At 36.1% G+C, this 18,003-nt stretch overlaps 1 protein-coding gene across 3 annotated transcripts in view; it reads left to right on the top strand.

Annotated features, from left to right (window-relative positions):
• The window catches only part of Hcs (holocarboxylase synthetase-like protein), a 65,175-nt gene that overhangs the window by 17,565 nt on the left and 29,607 nt on the right, over window positions 1-18,003 (top strand). For all 3 annotated transcript variants that reach the window (XM_023162916.2, XM_023162915.2, XM_074173494.1), the window contains exons 2-5: window positions 7,891-8,128; window positions 8,186-8,347; window positions 16,224-16,377; window positions 16,434-16,584. In XM_023162916.2, coding sequence (XP_023018684.2) covers window positions 7,919-8,128; window positions 8,186-8,347; window positions 16,224-16,377; window positions 16,434-16,584 — 677 coding nt within the window. In that variant the 5' untranslated portion in view covers window positions 7,891-7,918. The remainder of the gene's footprint in view (window positions 1-7,890; window positions 8,129-8,185; window positions 8,348-16,223; window positions 16,378-16,433; window positions 16,585-18,003) is intronic.

Below are 18,003 nucleotides of genomic sequence, written 5' to 3'. Positions count from 1 at the left end.
ATTTCTCCTTAACGCATATGTATAGTCGAAGTAATCTTTATTGTGAATATTTAAAGCAGTCGGCGCCCTCAAAGGCCAAAAAAACCAATACAAAGAGATAAAGCCGCTGCCAGCTAGTCCACGTGGACTGAAGCATTGGCGTTTCGTATTGGATGAATTTTACTAACCGAGTTTTATGATTGGCTGAAGAGTCATAAAATTAAATTCAAAGTCATGTTACGGTGATGAATAGAATGCGAGCCGTCGTGTTGTCAATGTTCAATTCAGGAACTGATCGCGATTTCAGTGTTGAAATTCGATATTGGTACAGTTACAATTACTTGAAATTTTTGTTATCTGTTTAAAATGTGCACATGTGGCGTCCTTGGACAAGTACTGATAGTAATAATGAGTGTGACAACGCAGAATTTTTCCACTGTAGCGATTCCAATAGCGATGGTGAATAGGTTTCGGATGTATTTGAATATTTAAAAACAGAGAGTATGTTTCAATGTATATGAGAATCTACATCTCAAATCTCAAGTTTGGTTTCGAGCATCAGGCGTAAAAATAATTTTTCAAAATTTGATAAGAAGGTAATAGAACTAATTGAAGAAGAAGTTTCTAATATTACCGAAGAAGACTGGCAGAAAAAGATTAAAAAAGGAATTGTAGTTGTAATGGAGGTTGGAAACTTCCATATTAATTGTGGAAATAAATTCATTATTGATTTAAATGACGACAGTGATAGTGAAACAGGGAATAGGGAAGATGAATTGTCAGAAGCTTTTGAAGAAAGTTAGTGAACTGTTTTTGAAGCAATCGATTGTGTATATATATATATATATATATATATATATATATATATATATATATATATATATATATATATATATATATACAATCTCTGTGGACTATAGAAACACTATTTTCAGCTATTCAAGCTTTCGGAAATGTATTTTTTCCTTTATCAAGAATATCTACAAAAAGTATGATGCAAACATTATACAGTAATAAAATATCAAGAAAGGACTCACCAAAGTTAGTTTAAAATATAAATAGGCATATAAATACAAACATAGAAAAGCCGAAAAGTCAAATGCAAATTTGACGTTGAAATTTTGTCGCAGCACCAGAGAAAATGTAATTTTTATATCTTAAAATCTACAAAAAGGGGAGGCAAACCGCGGACACGTGTTTCTGGCTATTGGCCTCATCAGCGCGGTGCAGCCAAGTGTGAAGATGGGCAACACTTGTTTGCCGAAAGCAGGAAACAACACATACGCACAACAGGAGCCAACTAATTGTTTCATTCTTGATTTGTATATCATACACACTCGATAAAATCTTGTATTGATTCTTGTATAGGTAATCAGAAATTATTATTGAATAACGAAATTAGTTAGCTCCCAGTTTATAACTATATTATTAAAGGGTAGGTTGCACTATATCGTTTACTTGAATTATTCAAATCACACATCAAAAAAAAGTATCACCACTGAAATGCTTGTTCAAATCAAAAATTGATAGTAAATGGAAACTTGCAATCAGAGCTTTCTGTCCCGTCAAAATTTGGATATTCTTTTATCTTCATTGCGGGGGACCCGTATCAGTGGCGGCCCTGGAGCAATAGCCTCGACTGTCCTCCCTTAAATCCGGCCCTGCGGACACAATTATCATTAACCATTCTTATCACCCCCATCAACATAAATTAGCAGCTTACCATACCTTACCATACCATCATCCACAGACTTATCAGTATCCTGATGTCCACAGATAATTTTAATAATGAATTAAATTTGATAAAACAAATTGCAGTTCATCTCATCCTTGGCAAGCTGGCAATTAACCACTCACATATTGATAGGGGAGCCCGAGCGGGGATTTCGGGATTGACTAAAGCGCGGCAGATGAATATACAGGGGGATACCTTGTACCCGGCTAAGTACCTCCACCAAATATGAGCCCCATATATAAGGACGCCTGTGAGGGATAAAGGATCAGATTAGTAAAAAAATGATCATCAAAAATTTTCGAGCGCGTCAGATTAAGGTAGGGTGAGTTAATTACCTGCTAAAAAGTGTATATTCCAGTAATCTGACAATTTGAGAGTGACGTAAAGAGAGGGGAGGACAGCAAAATTGTAAAAAAATTTCGACATTCTCGAGCGTAGCTATTTTTTTATATTTTGAAGGAAATAATTCAAGAATAACAAAAATTCCTCGATAAAGTTTAATGCGTGCAGCTGTGTGATGCCTATATTTTCCTCTCCGAGTTTCTATTCTCTATTCCCTTTTCTCTATCTATTACTCTCTCACTCCGTCCCCACTCTGAATTATGTTGCCATGACGCCATCACAGCTGATAACAGTGACTCGTTCGTGATGAAGATGACGATTAATTAATCAATTAATTGATGGATGTAGCCGTTACTACATGGTAGAAAATCATAATGGAGAAAAGAGAAATTACTTACTATCTATGTTTTCGTCCTATAAGGACGAAACTGCAGTAACGTTAGTTACAAATAAAAGTGGTAAAAAACAGAAAGTTTCATTTCCCTTTTCTTCAATGATTATTCAATTGATTATAGAAAATTAAGTATTCTACTTAAAAAACATACACTCATTTATTGGCATGCTATTTCTTGAACTTTTCAATTAATAAGTTCAATGAATTAAAAAAAAAATTAAAAATATTGTTTTTGTCAGATTAATCTAATCCCTTTAGATAATCGTCAGATTATGAGACAAAACGTCTAAAACATAAAGATGAACCATATATATCTTGATCTGACGCGCTTGAGCATTTCAAAATGGCGAATTTTTTTGCACATTATAATAATGGCCGTGAGTTTGCATCAGATCGAAATCGTGAGAGTATTGAATGAGAGATTTTTTTGTTGCACTTAACACCCCCTTAGAAAATCTGACGCGCTCGATTAATTTTTTTTCTTTTCACTTTTAACCCTTAAGTACAACCACCCGCATCATGCAAGCTCAGATCAGATCTTCTTTGAAGCTTCAGCATTACAAAATTAAATATCTAATTAATTGATTCCTTTAATTTTCACCATGTTTACGTCTTTAAGCTGAAGGTCAAAAATTTCAGATGTGTTTTTTGAAGCTCGTCCTTAGCTTCAGTCATTGCCAAAAAGGGACCAATATCTGAGTTTTTGTAATAGGTAGGTTCAACTATTTTACCTGGTTATCTGTTGCATTGCTACAGTTTTCACGGAACTAGATAGGGAGAAGAAGCTGCATTGGGTGACATCTACGATCACCAGATTTGTCGCCAATTGAGTTTTCTTCGCAGGGATACCTGAAAAGTGAAAGCTTTAGAGGATAACCTAGTTCCTTAAATGATTTGCTTCATAGAAACTTTTTCTACTGTTTTGAGTAACTTAAAAGGATTTCTTTCGAATAGAAAATTATGAAGATCCAGATATGTCTTCAGGAAAACACAAAAGTTAATTAATATTCATACTAGTGATCGTTGAACCTTGTGGTGATTAGGAATAAAAAAAATGTGTTTGTGAGAGGCGCCTTGATTATTGTTTACCAGTTTTGCGTATTCTTTGAAAAATTCGGTTTTGTTTTGTGATTATTCGATGAATAATCAATACGAACTTCAGTTAACGGTGTTATCACATTCCATCATTAATGACCTATTTACTGCTGTTCGAATTGATTATAGTGTTATCAAAGAATTATTCATTCAAGGTTTCAGAAAAATATATATTTGCATTAACCTCAATATCGACAAAAATAGCAGATTGAACTGCATCCTACGACTCGTTTGCGGTAGAAAATTCAAATTTTTCAGTTAACTATACAAAACGAGAAAGTGAAAAAAGATAATTCTAGATATTATATTTTTAATGATGTTTAACAACACTTTGTGTAAAATTAATTTAAAAAAAAGTTCTTACGTTTTCTACTATTAGTTTTCTGTAAAAAATATGACTGATTCGAGAATATTCTAAGTGTTTCATTCATCAGTTCGAAAAAACGAAAATACTGAACAAAAGTAATTTTTGTGGGAGTTTTTCATCGACCTTTCCGTTTTTACTACAATTTGACTCTGTCAGTTGTAGATTTGATTAGAAGTGATTTCTTCCATTATGTCAATAAATATCTCCTACATATGTAAATACTAAAAATCATTTACTATAGTATAACAATTTTTAATTGAAGGTGATTCAGCAACGTCGCACTTGAAGTGACCAACGGATAATCCTCTTACCAACTCTACAGAGGCGTACCAAAATAATATTTTCATTTATTTAAACACATACGTAATTACGTAAAAATTGTTATAGTAGGTGGCGCTACCTGGTGTCAATGGTAAAACTGATTACATTTTCTAATTATGCCTAATACAGTACTTCAAAAAAACAGAAAAATTTACAAAATGATTATAATGTTCTTTTTAAATAGAAAGAGAACTACAAAGCAAAGAAATAATTACCTATCTTATGCTTATGAAGTTTCAGAATCCAATGACTCGTCCGAAGAGGAATCCCCAGTCACACTTTAATCTATTATTATTTGGTCGAAAACAGTGTCTACCATCCCGTCCAATCTCCACATTTTCCCTTCTTCCTTGATCACATGGGCTACAGCATTAGCCCAATCTTTTTTCCGTATCCGTTCCATTGCGAGTTCTAACAAACATTGGACATCAGAAATTTTATCTCACGTTTTCACGAGCTACGTAACCCTTAATTTGAGCCCAGATTGACTCTATCGGGTGTAACTCGCAATGGTAAGGAGGAAGTCTCAAAATGGTGATTCATTCAGCACAAACTATTGTATCCACCACATGCTGGCGATATCTGTCACGATGCTGTTTAATGACGCTCATAAGCTCGGCCTTAAACATGTCCTCGGAAAATGGAATTCCTTTTTGTCTTAACCAACTCTGCATGTGTGCTTTTCTAGTGGCCATAGTTGACAGCTGTTCTACTAATCGGCTGTGATAAGAAGCGTTATCCATTACTATTACCGAATTTGGCTCGACTCGTGAAAGAAGGGATTCAAAGCATCCTTCAAAGCGTTGGGCGTTCATGTCTTCGTGTCAATCCCCCCGTTTTTTTGAATAAAAAAATTAGTGCACTATCGTCTAAAAAGCCACTCTCGCTACCTATATGGGCGACAATTAGTCGTTGCCCTTTACCCGTTATTCCGCGTAACCCTGTTGATAAACCGTCCACGAATGCTTGACGATAACTAGTTACAGTAGTATCTTGCTAGATCTTAGATACTGTGTGACCAGCATTCACCCACGTTTCGTCCAGATAACAAATCTTTTTGTAAGCAGAACGCGTTTCTCTAATATAGCGAAGATATCTCCGTCGCCATGAGACTATATCTCCTCTTTCTATTAAGACAGATTCACGGGATCGTTTGGAATATATAAATTTTAAATCTTCTTTTATTATTTTCCTTAACTTCTCTTTGCTCATTTTTGGAATGAGATCATTATCCATTTCCTTTGTCCTAATGGATTCGAGGGTTGGCGCTTTATTCTCAAAAAAGAAAGAATGGATGGTATAGCGTACAACATTTTCTGCTACTCGTCCAACTCAATTTTTTTCTACCACGACAATGTACTTTTGGAGCTGGCACAATCCCAGTCACCTTTTTTTCACGTACAATGCGTTCAATTGTCGACACGGATATTTCCGTTAAAAATGAACACTGGGCTACAGCTTCCACTGTACGGAGTGTATTTTCTAAATTTTCGTACACTCTACAGACAATCTGTTCTTTATCTAACGACATAAACTTCCGCTTTCTTTGTACATTACTTGGACCTGCTACGGCATCCATCTTAATACTATAAAAATGATAAAATTCAGTCATATTATTCAGCTATTTGTCAGTTGTTTTAAACTTGATGTATTTTGAAAAACACTTTATTGTGAGATTTTCACTAGAACAGATTAACAAATCCGCAACACGTGTTTCGCTGCACAGTAGCTTTTTCAAGCGTGTTCACTCACAAACTGAATTCTACATACATTGTGATTCATATATACTTTTTGAAATATTACTATCTACCTAGAAACTAATAATATTCTAGGAACTAATTAATGACAGTTATACCTGAGTTTAACGAACATTTATACCTGAGTTTAATGACTAGGTCAATTAATTATCTCACAATGAAGTGTGAATGTGATGAAAATCTATGATAATGTATTTCGTAACGGTATTAAGTAACGGCCGAATCAATCAGAAAATTATATAGGTTCTTCCAACAGGAACTTTGGATAATGGCCAACTTGTTGAAACTACATCTGTCAATTTGGTTGTCATTTATTCAGTCTGTTTTGCCAAATCACCATGGACGTATACCTTTATGTTTATGTTTGCGTCGTGACTTGGGTCTGCACCTTCACAAAATTCAACTGACCCAGGAACTGAAGGTAAGCGACCATAGACAACGACGTGTATTCGCTGAATGGGCTCTGAAGCAGTTGGCAACTGACTCGAATTTTCATCGAAAAATCATCTTCAGCAATGAGGCCCGTTTCTGGATGAATGGGTACAGGAACAAACAAAATCGTCGAATTTGTTACGATACCAATCCACATGACATCCAAGAGTGTCTAATGCATCCCGAAAAAGTCACTGTTTGCTGTAGATTTTGAGCAGGCGGCGTCATCAGTCCATATTTCTTTGAGAGCGACAGACAGGCCATCACTGTCAATGGCAGGCACTATAGATCTACGATTATCATCTTATTTTGGTCTGGACGATTGCGGAACTAGTCAAATGTTACACCCATGGTCAATCCTTAAAGAGATGGGATGAAATCAAAGGATGTAATCTTGCCAGGATCACCTTGGGCGACCCTGGGATGCTGGCGCCGAAGAAATATCTGGCGATGACCAGGCGAGTCTTGGCCTACACCTGCCGATATAAAGGAGATGTCTCCCAGCGACCTGTCCACCTTCCTGGAAAGGACAGGATGGACGACGACCAAGGAGGACAACTCCTCGGGAGGATGTACAATGGGTCACATGTGGCTAAGTGCGTGGGCTTACACTCACCCTCCCTACTCTACAGATACAGATTGGTCTGGACGATGATCTGGACAGCAACGACATGTGGGAGGATGAGTCTAGACCCACAGCACTTATGCCACATGTGACCCATTGTACCCCGAAAAGTTGTCCTCCTAGGTCATCGTCCATCCTGTTCTTTCCAGAAAGGTGGACAGGTCACTAGGAAACATCTCCTTTATATTGACAGGTGTAGGCCAAGACTCACCGAACACACACTCTCTTTGGCAACCTTGTGTCTCACGGCGGCCTTCGTGAAGGTTTTGGTGAAGTTTTTGGACCTCCAGTCATTTGGCCGTTCTCCTATCCCCCTCCTGGGGACGCGAACGATAGGTAGCCAAACCCACGGGATGTCACATTGGGTATTCTGCACCAGCGATTTGAGGACATGGTCATCTCACGTGGTGGTGATGTGAGCTGGCCACCGAGACCGTGCGATTTGAACCCGTTAGACTTTTTCTTGTGGGGTTTTCTTAAGTCGCAGGTGTATGCGAATGAGCAACAAACCACAGCGGTCCTCAAAGTCAACGTGACCCGTGTCATCGGTCAAATTCAGCCAGAGTGATGGAAATTTGGACGTTTCGGATGCGCTTCACCTAAAAAAGCCGTGGCGGACATTTGAACGATATTATATTCCACACATAATGGCATCGATAGGTCTTCCAAACGGATAAAAAAATTTGTTTCATTCAAATTCAAAAATAGTAAGCGCTTAATGAACGACCCTATATGTTTGCTTTGTTAACGTTTTCGCCATTTTTTGTGGATTTAGTACCTGTTTAGTAAAAAATCGGCATTTTATTCCAACCGAGATTAAATTCCTTCTATTTATGATTTCAGGAAAATGGAGGTCTGAACGATATCAGCGATGATATTCACGCTCTTCTACATGTATGCGACCTTTATTCAATGGTGGCGACTGGGATCACTCAAGAACAAACTCAACGGGACTCTGACTTCAAAAAACGCCCTTCTGGTTTGTGACGGGACCGTCATTTATGAAGCGAAGAAATCGAGGAGCTTCGAAACGCTTCTGTTCAGATCTGAGGATAGGATAGGATGCACAATAGTACCAAAAGTAAGACCTTTGGTCTTATTAATCAAGCATTGGTCGAGTTATGTTCTTTTTTTTTAGCAAAAAATCAACCTTTCTCAATGGGTGACTTTCCCCAGAGATTACAGATATTTTCCGATACTGTTCCAAGATAATTCCTTGAAGATTGCGTCTCCCAGTATTTACATTCTGATTGAGACCATGCTAGATACATATTTGAAACATTCTGCTGATTTATTACAGGTAATAATATTTGCTAACTATTACCAGGAAGCAGTAGTAAGGTTTGTTATATTTTTTCCAAATACCAAAACTTTGTAAAGTTTTGCTCAACAATTTTGTTGTTTCTATAACATATCATGAATTTATAAAAACGTTTTTTTGATATTTTGGCTTTGAATTACAAATACAGGGTGTTAATTAAATATGTACCATAAATTTAACAGACGATTCCTTTAGGTAATTTTAAGACGAAATGTTCATATAAACATGGGTCCGCAAATCCTTCGTTCTCAAGATACAGGGTGTTGAAATATAAATAAAAAAAAAGTTATTCGTAAATATCTTAAATATCCTTCACCTAATTTTGTTGTAATTTGGCAATGGTATTTACAACATTAAGGAGCTAATTTAGCCCGAACGCGATTCAATTTATTAAGTCCAGTGGCGTCTCGAGCGGGATTTGAACGAATATTTTTGAGTTAAAAATGTACGCCACTGACTTTTGGTCAATTTTTATTATTTCTTTGGATTAAGCAATTAGGAATACAACTTTTTTGTCTCTTGAATTTTTTTCGTATCTTGCTTAGTTTTTAAGAAAACAAAGTCGACCTAATTACATATCCCTGGACCTCACAAGGAATAATAGGGGGAATTGAATTTTTCTTTTGGAAATTATTATTTTTACAATTTTTCATTGCTATAGTCTATTTCAAAAGAGTGTAGAGTAATAAATCATGAAGTGTCATAAAATTTGCCTGAATTTCGTTGTCGTCCATGGGCGTAGGCAAATCTTAGGATTATTAAACTTAATAATAAAAATTACAGACATAGATAATAATAAAAGGCCATTTTTGGAAAGTAATTTGGTCTAAAACTAAGTACCTACATGTATTTAGGTAAGTAAAATTTCTTAAAAAAAGATTAAGATTAATTTTAGTGGTTCTTGTAAACTTATTTAATATGCAATTTGGGTTCATATACTTGAGCATGATTTCTCAAAAAAGGGTTAACACTTAGTTCCGAGGTGCCATGTCATTATAATAATCCCTTTTTGACCCTGCCCACCAATCATGCAATACCTATTAAACCCAGGTAATTAAGAAAAAGGATTTAAATATATTGTAATGGTGTCTTAAACATTCGAGTTATAATAGTAATTGTTACTACACCAATTAAACGTACAGTGATATTGTGATATAGAAATAGTGAAAAAGTTATAAAATGAGGACATTTACTCCAAAGAAAAGAAGTGTAAAAAATTCTCCGCTATCTGTTTGCGAAAAAGTTATAATTTTAAATGTATATGATTGCATAAAACACGATCACCCTAGTTTGTCTGTGCAAGAAAGTGTTGAGCGATGTGCCCGAATGACTGGAATTGGACAGTCCACGATTTTTAAATTATTGCGAGAAAGAAAGATATCAGGCCAGGTAAGTCCATGCAAGAGAAAATCAGGAAGACCAATAAAAATCTTAGATGAAGACACCAAATGTGACATTCGAAGAAAAGTTCATTCGTTTTATTTTAAAAAGGAAATACCCACTCTTGAAAAAATATTTATCGAGATAAGCCAAGATAACGATATTCCTTTGATATCCAGAAAACTTTTATGGAAAACTTTAAAAAGTATGAATTTTGCCTGGGAAAAGCACAATCGAAAGGCACTATTACTGGAAAGTGATGAAATTGTTTGCTGGAGACGAAAATATTTGATAACTATAAAGCAGTACCGCAGAGAGCAAAAGAAAATTTTTTATCTTGATGAGACGTGGATAAACGAAGGTTATATAGTCAAAAAAAATGTGGCAAGATAAAAATATAACAAGTTCTCGCCAAGCTTTCATAGAAGGCCTTTCGACGGGTATTAAAGTGCCTTCGGGAAAAGGGAAGAGGCTTATAATTGCTCACATTGGAAGCGAAGACGGATTTTTAAAAGAAGGTTTGTTAAGCTTTGAGTCGTGCCGGACGGGAGATTATCATGAGGACATGAATTCGGATGTCTTCGAAGACTACTTCGGGGAAATGTTAAAATTTCTTTCAGCTGATTCGGTCGTGGTTATGGATAATGCAAGCTACCATTCAAGGCGCTTAGAGAAGGTACCAACTTCAGCTTGGAGAAAGCAAGAAATTATTAACTGGCTGTCAAATAAAGGTATTCAGTTTGAGACGAATTCAGTAAAGAAGGAACTACTAGCCATAGTAAAACAACATAAATCTCGCTTCATGAAATATGCCGTAGAAGATGTAGCAGAAAAGTATAAAGTAACTGTGCTGCGCCTACCGCCATATCATTGCGAATTAAATCCTATAGAACTTATATGGGCACAAGTTAAAGGATATGTTGCAAGGCACAATACCACATTTAAAATGAAAGATGTCAAGGTATTGTTTGATCAAGCCATTATGGAAATCACATCAGAAAACTGGCAAAAAGCAATCCAGCATGTTTTAAAAGAGGAAGATAAAATGTGGGAACTGGACAACTTGGTCGATCAGGTGGTTGACCCTATAATTATAACACCAGGGGATGATGACAGTTCTTCGGATGAAGACTATACTGATGTAGAATAATTTAATTGAATTGTAAATATACTGTAGCGGGATAAGCAATCTGGACAGAGACCAGTGTATCAGTGACAGTGACACTTTTGCTTAGGTTAGGGTTTAGAATTAAGGGTAGTCTGAATAATTATTTTCTCGGAAGGTTCTCGAAAATTGTACCTAGTAATCTCTAGAACATTCAATTAGGGTATAAATAGAGTGTTGTTAAACGTTAAGGGAAGTTCACAGTTTTAGTATTGTTCAAGTGTCAAATTGTAATAACGTATCCAGTAAAGTTCTTGTCGTTTTTGTGAATAAATTGATTTAAAGTCCCCACAAGTGTTTCAATACGTAAAGTTCGTTCGTGTGTGTTTGTGAGTATTTCCCGATTTCGGTTCGTATATATTTTATTGTTACATTTTATATTTTTTTAATAACACTGTTCTGCTGTATTAAATTTTTATTTCCTTTAATATAATTTTTATGAATGCATATTCTTTTGGCAATTATCCCACTAGCGCGCCTCTGGCTCAGTATTTATCCGTCGATAACAATGGACAAATCCCTTAAAACAGGGTGATACCTACCTGCTCTTTATGAAACGACATAATTTTGCAATGCGGACTAGGGAAGTGACAGAATTTATTGACGGATCACCCTGTAGCGCTTTTGAATACTTAATGAGATTTTATTACTCTACACTCTTTTGAAATAGACTATAATTATGTAACAATAACAACAAATATTACCTAACTTTAACATCTAGACTAACGAATTGCAATAAATTAAGTGTTGAAAATGGCCTCCTTCGGCTTCAATACAACCGTCTAATACAACCGTCTAGCCGCCGCATCATTGAATTTCGCACTCTTCTGAAAATACCATGAATAATAATAATCAAGGGTTGCCTTGGAAAACGATTGCAGCATTTAATAAACAACTTGACAGTTGTTGTCAACTTTATAAGCTTTAAATTTATAATTGTTATAAAAAGTGTGTTTAGTGGTTATTTTTCGAACCATTTTTGTAAAACTTGGTTCAATTTACTAACAGTGAAATGGCAGATATACATTTCTGTTATGGAATGGCTCACGGAAACTCGAAATGCTGCAAGACGCATTTACCATGAAAGATTTCCTCAGCGTGTAGTGCCTAATAAAAGAACTTTTGTACGTCTCCATGCACGACTTTCTGAAACAGGCAGCTTTAAAAGATCGACGGTTCTCATTGGGAGGCCTGCAACGAACGGTACGAACAGTTCAAATTGAAGAAGCTGTTTTAAATGAGATTGAAGTAAATCCTCATACCAGGACTCGGAAAATAGCTGAAGAACTGAATATTACCCATGTCACAGTGTGGCAGATTTTAAGAGCCCAGCAGTTACATCCCTATCACATGCAACGTGTGCAAGCTCTATTGCCCAGAGATTTGCCAGTAAGACTAGCTTTTTCTAATTGGTTACGCGGTAAAATAAGAAGAAATCCAGGTTTGCTAAGTCGAATATTGTTTACAGATGAAGCTTGTTTTTCTCGCAATTCAATTATCAACTTCCACAACAATCACATTTGGGCCGAAAACAATCCACACGCCTTGATAGAAAATAATTTTCAACAGTTTTCTTTTAATATTTGGGTTGGAATTGTTGGTGACCATCTCATTGGGCCTCACTTCCTTCCAACTAGACTGAATGGAGAAGAATACCGAAGGTTTTTAGAATTCGTTTTACCTGGAATTTTAGAAGAAGTTCCAGTCATGGAAAGATTCCGTATGTGGTACATGCACGATGGTGCTCCACCACACTTTAGTGTAGTGACACGGCAATTTTTGGATGAAAATTACCATAATCGCTGGATTGGGAGAGAAGGCCCACACCCATGGCCACCTCGCTCGCCCGAAATGAATCCCTTAGATTATTTTCTCTGGGGACACCTTAAAGCGTTGGTATTCAAAACTGCTATTCAAAGTGAAGAGGATTTACGGAATAAAATCATTAATTCATGTGACAATAAAAAATACGCCAGGTATTTTCCGAAGAGTGCGAAATTAAATGATGCGGCGGCTAGACGGTTGTATTGAAGCCGAAGGAGGCCATTTCCAACACTTAATTTAGTGCAATTCGTTAGTCTAGATGTTAACGTTATTTAATATTTGTTGTTATTGTTACATATTTAGTAATGAAAAAATGTAAAAATAATAATTTCCAAATATTATTCCTTGTGAGGTCCAGGGATATGCAATTAGGTCGACTTTGTTTTCTTAAAAACCAAGCAAGATACGAAAAAAATTCAAAAGACAAAGCCAGTGGCGTACATTTTTAAGTCAAACATATTCGTTCAACTCCCGCTCGAGACGCCACTGGACTTGATAAATTGAATCACGTTCGGGCTAAATTAGCTCCTCAATATTATAAATACCATTGCCAAATTACAACAAAATTTGGTAAAGGATATTTAAGATATTTACGAATATTTTTTTTTATTTTCATTCGAACACCCTGTATATTGAGAACGAAGGATTTGCGGACCCATGTTTATTTGAACATTTCGTCTTAAAATTACCTAAAGAATGGTCTGTTAAATTTATGGTACATACTTAATTAACACCCTGTATAGCTATAATCTATGAAACTTCATTTCTTCAATGTCACCTTAAAGATGAAATAGGAGAGATTTGGGCTGGTTCTGTCAATTTTTGTCGGCCCTATTGGGTCAAAACTAGTGGGACCTTCATGACCTGCTTAGTTTTAAGGTGAGTTAGTTACACACTGGTTCTAGTCAGTCGTTTGTGAGTACCTATCCAACCTGTGTCACAACGTGCCCCATCTAAGGGGCAGGTTGTGATACTGAACTTTTTTCACTCCTTCGCGTTTTACCGAAAAAATACTGCTTTCTATGCTCATAGTCAAATTCCTAAGATCTGTTCCAACCAGCCCCGGTCCCCTTATCGGACGTGTTTCATGTAGTTTTCCAAGGAGCAGAAACATTCTTTTGGAGATGGTCATCTGAATAATAGGAACAATTTTGACATAACCTAACCTCTTTACTGTCAATGGAGATATCTGACTTCACGTGGCCGTTAGTGTGAAAGGTGAACGTACAAAAAAGTACAAAATATATGCTTTGGTTACATTTCAAATTATTAACTTATTTTTTGAGAAAATCGAATGAAGAAAATGATTTAGATTGAAAGTATATTCAAAATATTTTCAGTGTGAAAACTCCTACGACTCGAAATGAAAATTGTATTGTTTCATTATCAAAAACATTTTGTTAAAGCCTCAAAGAAATCATTCATTATAAAGCAATATCAAAACACTATCACAGGCGTAAACACGAATTCTGAAGATCCATTTCAATTTTATGTGCAATAAATAACAGCAAGAAATACCATTGTTATAAAAAGTTATTTGGATAATTTTTCCAGGTAAATTCCGAATTTACCAAAGTTTACAAAGGGTTACAGTAAGATGAAATACTCAGTATGAGAACCTACAAAACAGCCCCCGTTTGAATGACAAAGATATCCAATTTAATAAATCTTGCTTATTCACGAACAATCCTAAGGTGTGTGTATCCGTGCCAAGATAATGAATGACCCTGAGCCTATCAGCTATCTCTATGGAACCTTCGAGATACCGGGCGCCCTCTCGTTGTAGCATCGCCTTGTCACGGTAATGCGGGGCACTGCCGTAATTGACCTTCTTTCCCTAGCTACTCGTGGGACTCTTATGGACAGAGTAAACTTGAAAATTCTTTCTGACGCTGAGTCTATAGAGGAGATGGATGTCAAGCTTACGACTCCAACTGACCTCCCTGTAAATTTAGTTCAGGAGCGAGTCTATAGAGGAGATGGATGTCGAGTTTACGACTCCAACTGACCTCCCTGTAAATTTAGATCAGGAGCGAATCTACAGAGGAGATGGATGTCGAGTTTACGACTCCAACTGAACTTCCTGTAAAGTCAGTTCAGGAGCGAGTCCAGAGGAGATGGATGTCGAGTTTACGACTCCAACTGACCTCCCTGTAAATTTAGTTCAGGAGCAAGAGCTTCTCAACTCCCCAACTCCTGATCCAATAACGACTGAGTCGTCTTCTCAGAAGCAGAGTACCTTATAAAACCGCCTTGCACCAAATTCTTGAGCGGCGTACGCAGAATCGGTCTCAGGTGGAGGAACAGAACCCCCATGAGCAGGTTAGCAAACGTTTGCGCTCAAGTGATGATTCATAAAACCCTAACCTAACCTATTAACGAACTCTAGGGAAAAAATTGATTAGAAAAATGTATGTGAGTAGTAGTAGTAGTAACCGCAGCAGACTAGTCAACAAGTTAACTTTTGCTGTTAGTTATTCTTACAGTACCGCAGATATGTTCATCTACAGTCCATACTTATGAACTTCTTTCTCTATCTTTCCCTAGGTTTATTGGACGTTGCTTCCCACTCGTGCGCATTTGTCCATCCTCCTATCAAAGTTGACAGTAGCTCCGTCGGGGGGGAAGGGGTCAGCGGTCCACCCATTTTTTCTCGAACTTTTTTATTATAAAAACAATTTGAATTTTTCATTAAGTCGCCTCCTGCTTGGGAGACCTTATGATTTTTTCCACATATAATTCGTATAATTGATGCGTTGACATCCGGTCCACCCCGGCCTCTGACCGGCGTGAATGGTGTTGTGTAAATCCACTTCAGAATTCCCACGTGGACAGCCGGTCCACCCCGGCCTGTAACCGGCGTGAATGAGGGTAATCGTTCTTTTTAAATACTAATACAACTCTCGTTAATCCCAATACTAAATAATTATTTATAAACTGTGTTTCATCTTCAACAATGGCGTCCGCGTACCTTATTTGTGGACGGTCGTTATCGGCACGTCCGTCCATCACCAAATAAGAAACGAAATTCTTACTTATAAACTTGATATGCATGTCTGTATCATATTAAAACTTTGTTTTGTGTTTTAATATAGACTATAACAAGAACTAGGTATGATGTTTATTCACGAAAGACAAACCATTGACGAAATATTAATGAAGAAATAAGATGTTGATCCTGTAGTGGATGTGGCGCTTCAAAGTAGCTTCATGCTATTGTTTTAAATTATCCTCATAAAAAAACGACGGCTGGCGCTGGTCTTTGATCGCCGCCGACTTAGTCAAAGTCAGGCTCAGCCCCACTTATTTCTCCTCTCAAACCTTCTAGAACGCCATGTCGTTTCGTGAGTCCCTCTTAATAAACCTTGATATAAACTGTTCAAGTGTTCGAAATGATATATTATGAATGGACTGACCCGATATTTGATGAAAATGAATAACACATAGAAAAATCAGTTTATAAAATGAACCACTATGAACTTCCAGGTAGAAAATTTCGGAGAACTCGTAGCTTGGAGGGCATCTGATTACTTTGAAGCTATACTTAAGACTGATTTAGATAAGCTCACCAAGATAGTGCACTGTTTTTCCCAAGGTGATGTAGATATAAACCACGAACTGAAGCTTCTTAAGATTGAGAGTAAGTATTATATAATTTTTCTTCCGCCAAGTCATTGATGTACATACACTTTTCAGCTGTCGATATCGAAGGAATTCCAACAAAAATAAAATATGACCGGAAGTATTCTAAAGAATCGGTTATGAGGTATTCCCATGCCCCCATCCATTGGAAGGTGTTTGCTGAAAACCTGAAAGAGATGTATTCTAGAATAAGAGATTCAACAAAGTAAGAAAAGCGTTCATACGTAGTGAAACAAGAACAATTCACCAAGATTCAAACTGATTGGTTTTAAAATACGGACTGGAATCACCAATGTCATTTCCTGAGCTCTAAGCTGTTTATATGTTTGGATATGTTTCAAACTGTATTAACTTTGAGTTTTCTCATTTCCAAGACTCTACAGTTGTTTAAACAGGGAATACCCGCTAGGTTGATTCAAAAGTTTTGTCCGTTTTAACGTCGTGTGTTTTTGTAGTTCCTTTCATCAATATTTATTCTACTGTGTCGCAGTATATACTGATCGATAGAGAATTTTGTACTCTATACAATGATGCTGTTCTTTTTTCCAAAATTCAATTTTTTGACTCTTCACATCATCATATGATGTCGTTAAGCGATTTTCGGCCAAGCATTTCGCAGTGATAATAAATAATGATAATAACAATAATGTTTATTCACCATATTGATCACATGTATACAGTGTCACACATAAAGGTCCGCATCAAATGGGATTTTTTTTGTTCATCTCTTCAAGCAACTTTCGATATATCCATTAGGTTGTGCTTTAAAAATGATGCCAAATGACATGCATATGACCGATCAAGTGATTTTTCTTCCCTGTCCAATTTGACATTTTTTCCAAAAAATGTTCAGAAAAGCAGTTATTGCTCGAAACTTCGAAAAATCGGTAAAGAGAAAAGATGATTGTTTTTTCATTTTTTACCCATATACCAATTTTCAGCTCTCTAGTACAAATTTACTTTTTTTACAGTTTTTCGAAAATATGACATTTGCCGATTTCTCAAATTTAGCCAAACCTCAACAAAGATAGTGCTTTATGCCTAACTTGTCTTTCCAACGCATTTTCATTACCAATTGCAGTTCTAAATACAACTTATTTCGCAAAAATTTAAAACACCAGAAAAAATTATGCCAAAAATGATGAAAAGTTGATACAGTTTTTAAAAACAGATAAATATTTCACTTTATTTCTACTTTTTGCGAAATAGCTTGATACATAAGCATAATTGAAAAACAGTATCAACTAAAAGTCAATAATTCATTCTTTACTGCACTTTTCAAACAGTTAAACTTTAATTTACTAATTACGAAAAATTACAACGAAATTAAACTAAGGGTACTGTGGAAACAATTGAACTGAACTGAATAAGCAAAATATTTTATTGTCATATGACATTTGTTGAATAACTCAAAATAGTGTTTATCAGTTTTAGATTCAAAATAGTTTATTCGTTGTCTAGTGTGTTGTTAAAAATGCTGAATCTTCAAGAGAAAATTGAAATCGTTTTAATATACGGCGAGAATACCGGTCACCGACAAGTAGCTGATATTTTCAATGCCAGACATCCTGCAAGAAATATTCATCAGTCAACAGTTAGTAGGATAATAGCTAAGTTTAAATCT

This window comes from Leptinotarsa decemlineata, unplaced genomic scaffold, assembly GCF_025532065.1.
Source record: "Leptinotarsa decemlineata unplaced genomic scaffold, Ldec_3_MD MMD2_tig00000251_RagTag_RagTag, whole genome shotgun sequence".
Classification (NCBI taxonomy): Eukaryota; Metazoa; Arthropoda; class Insecta; order Coleoptera; family Chrysomelidae; genus Leptinotarsa; species Leptinotarsa decemlineata.
This window is presented reverse-complemented; position numbering and strand designations above follow the sequence as displayed.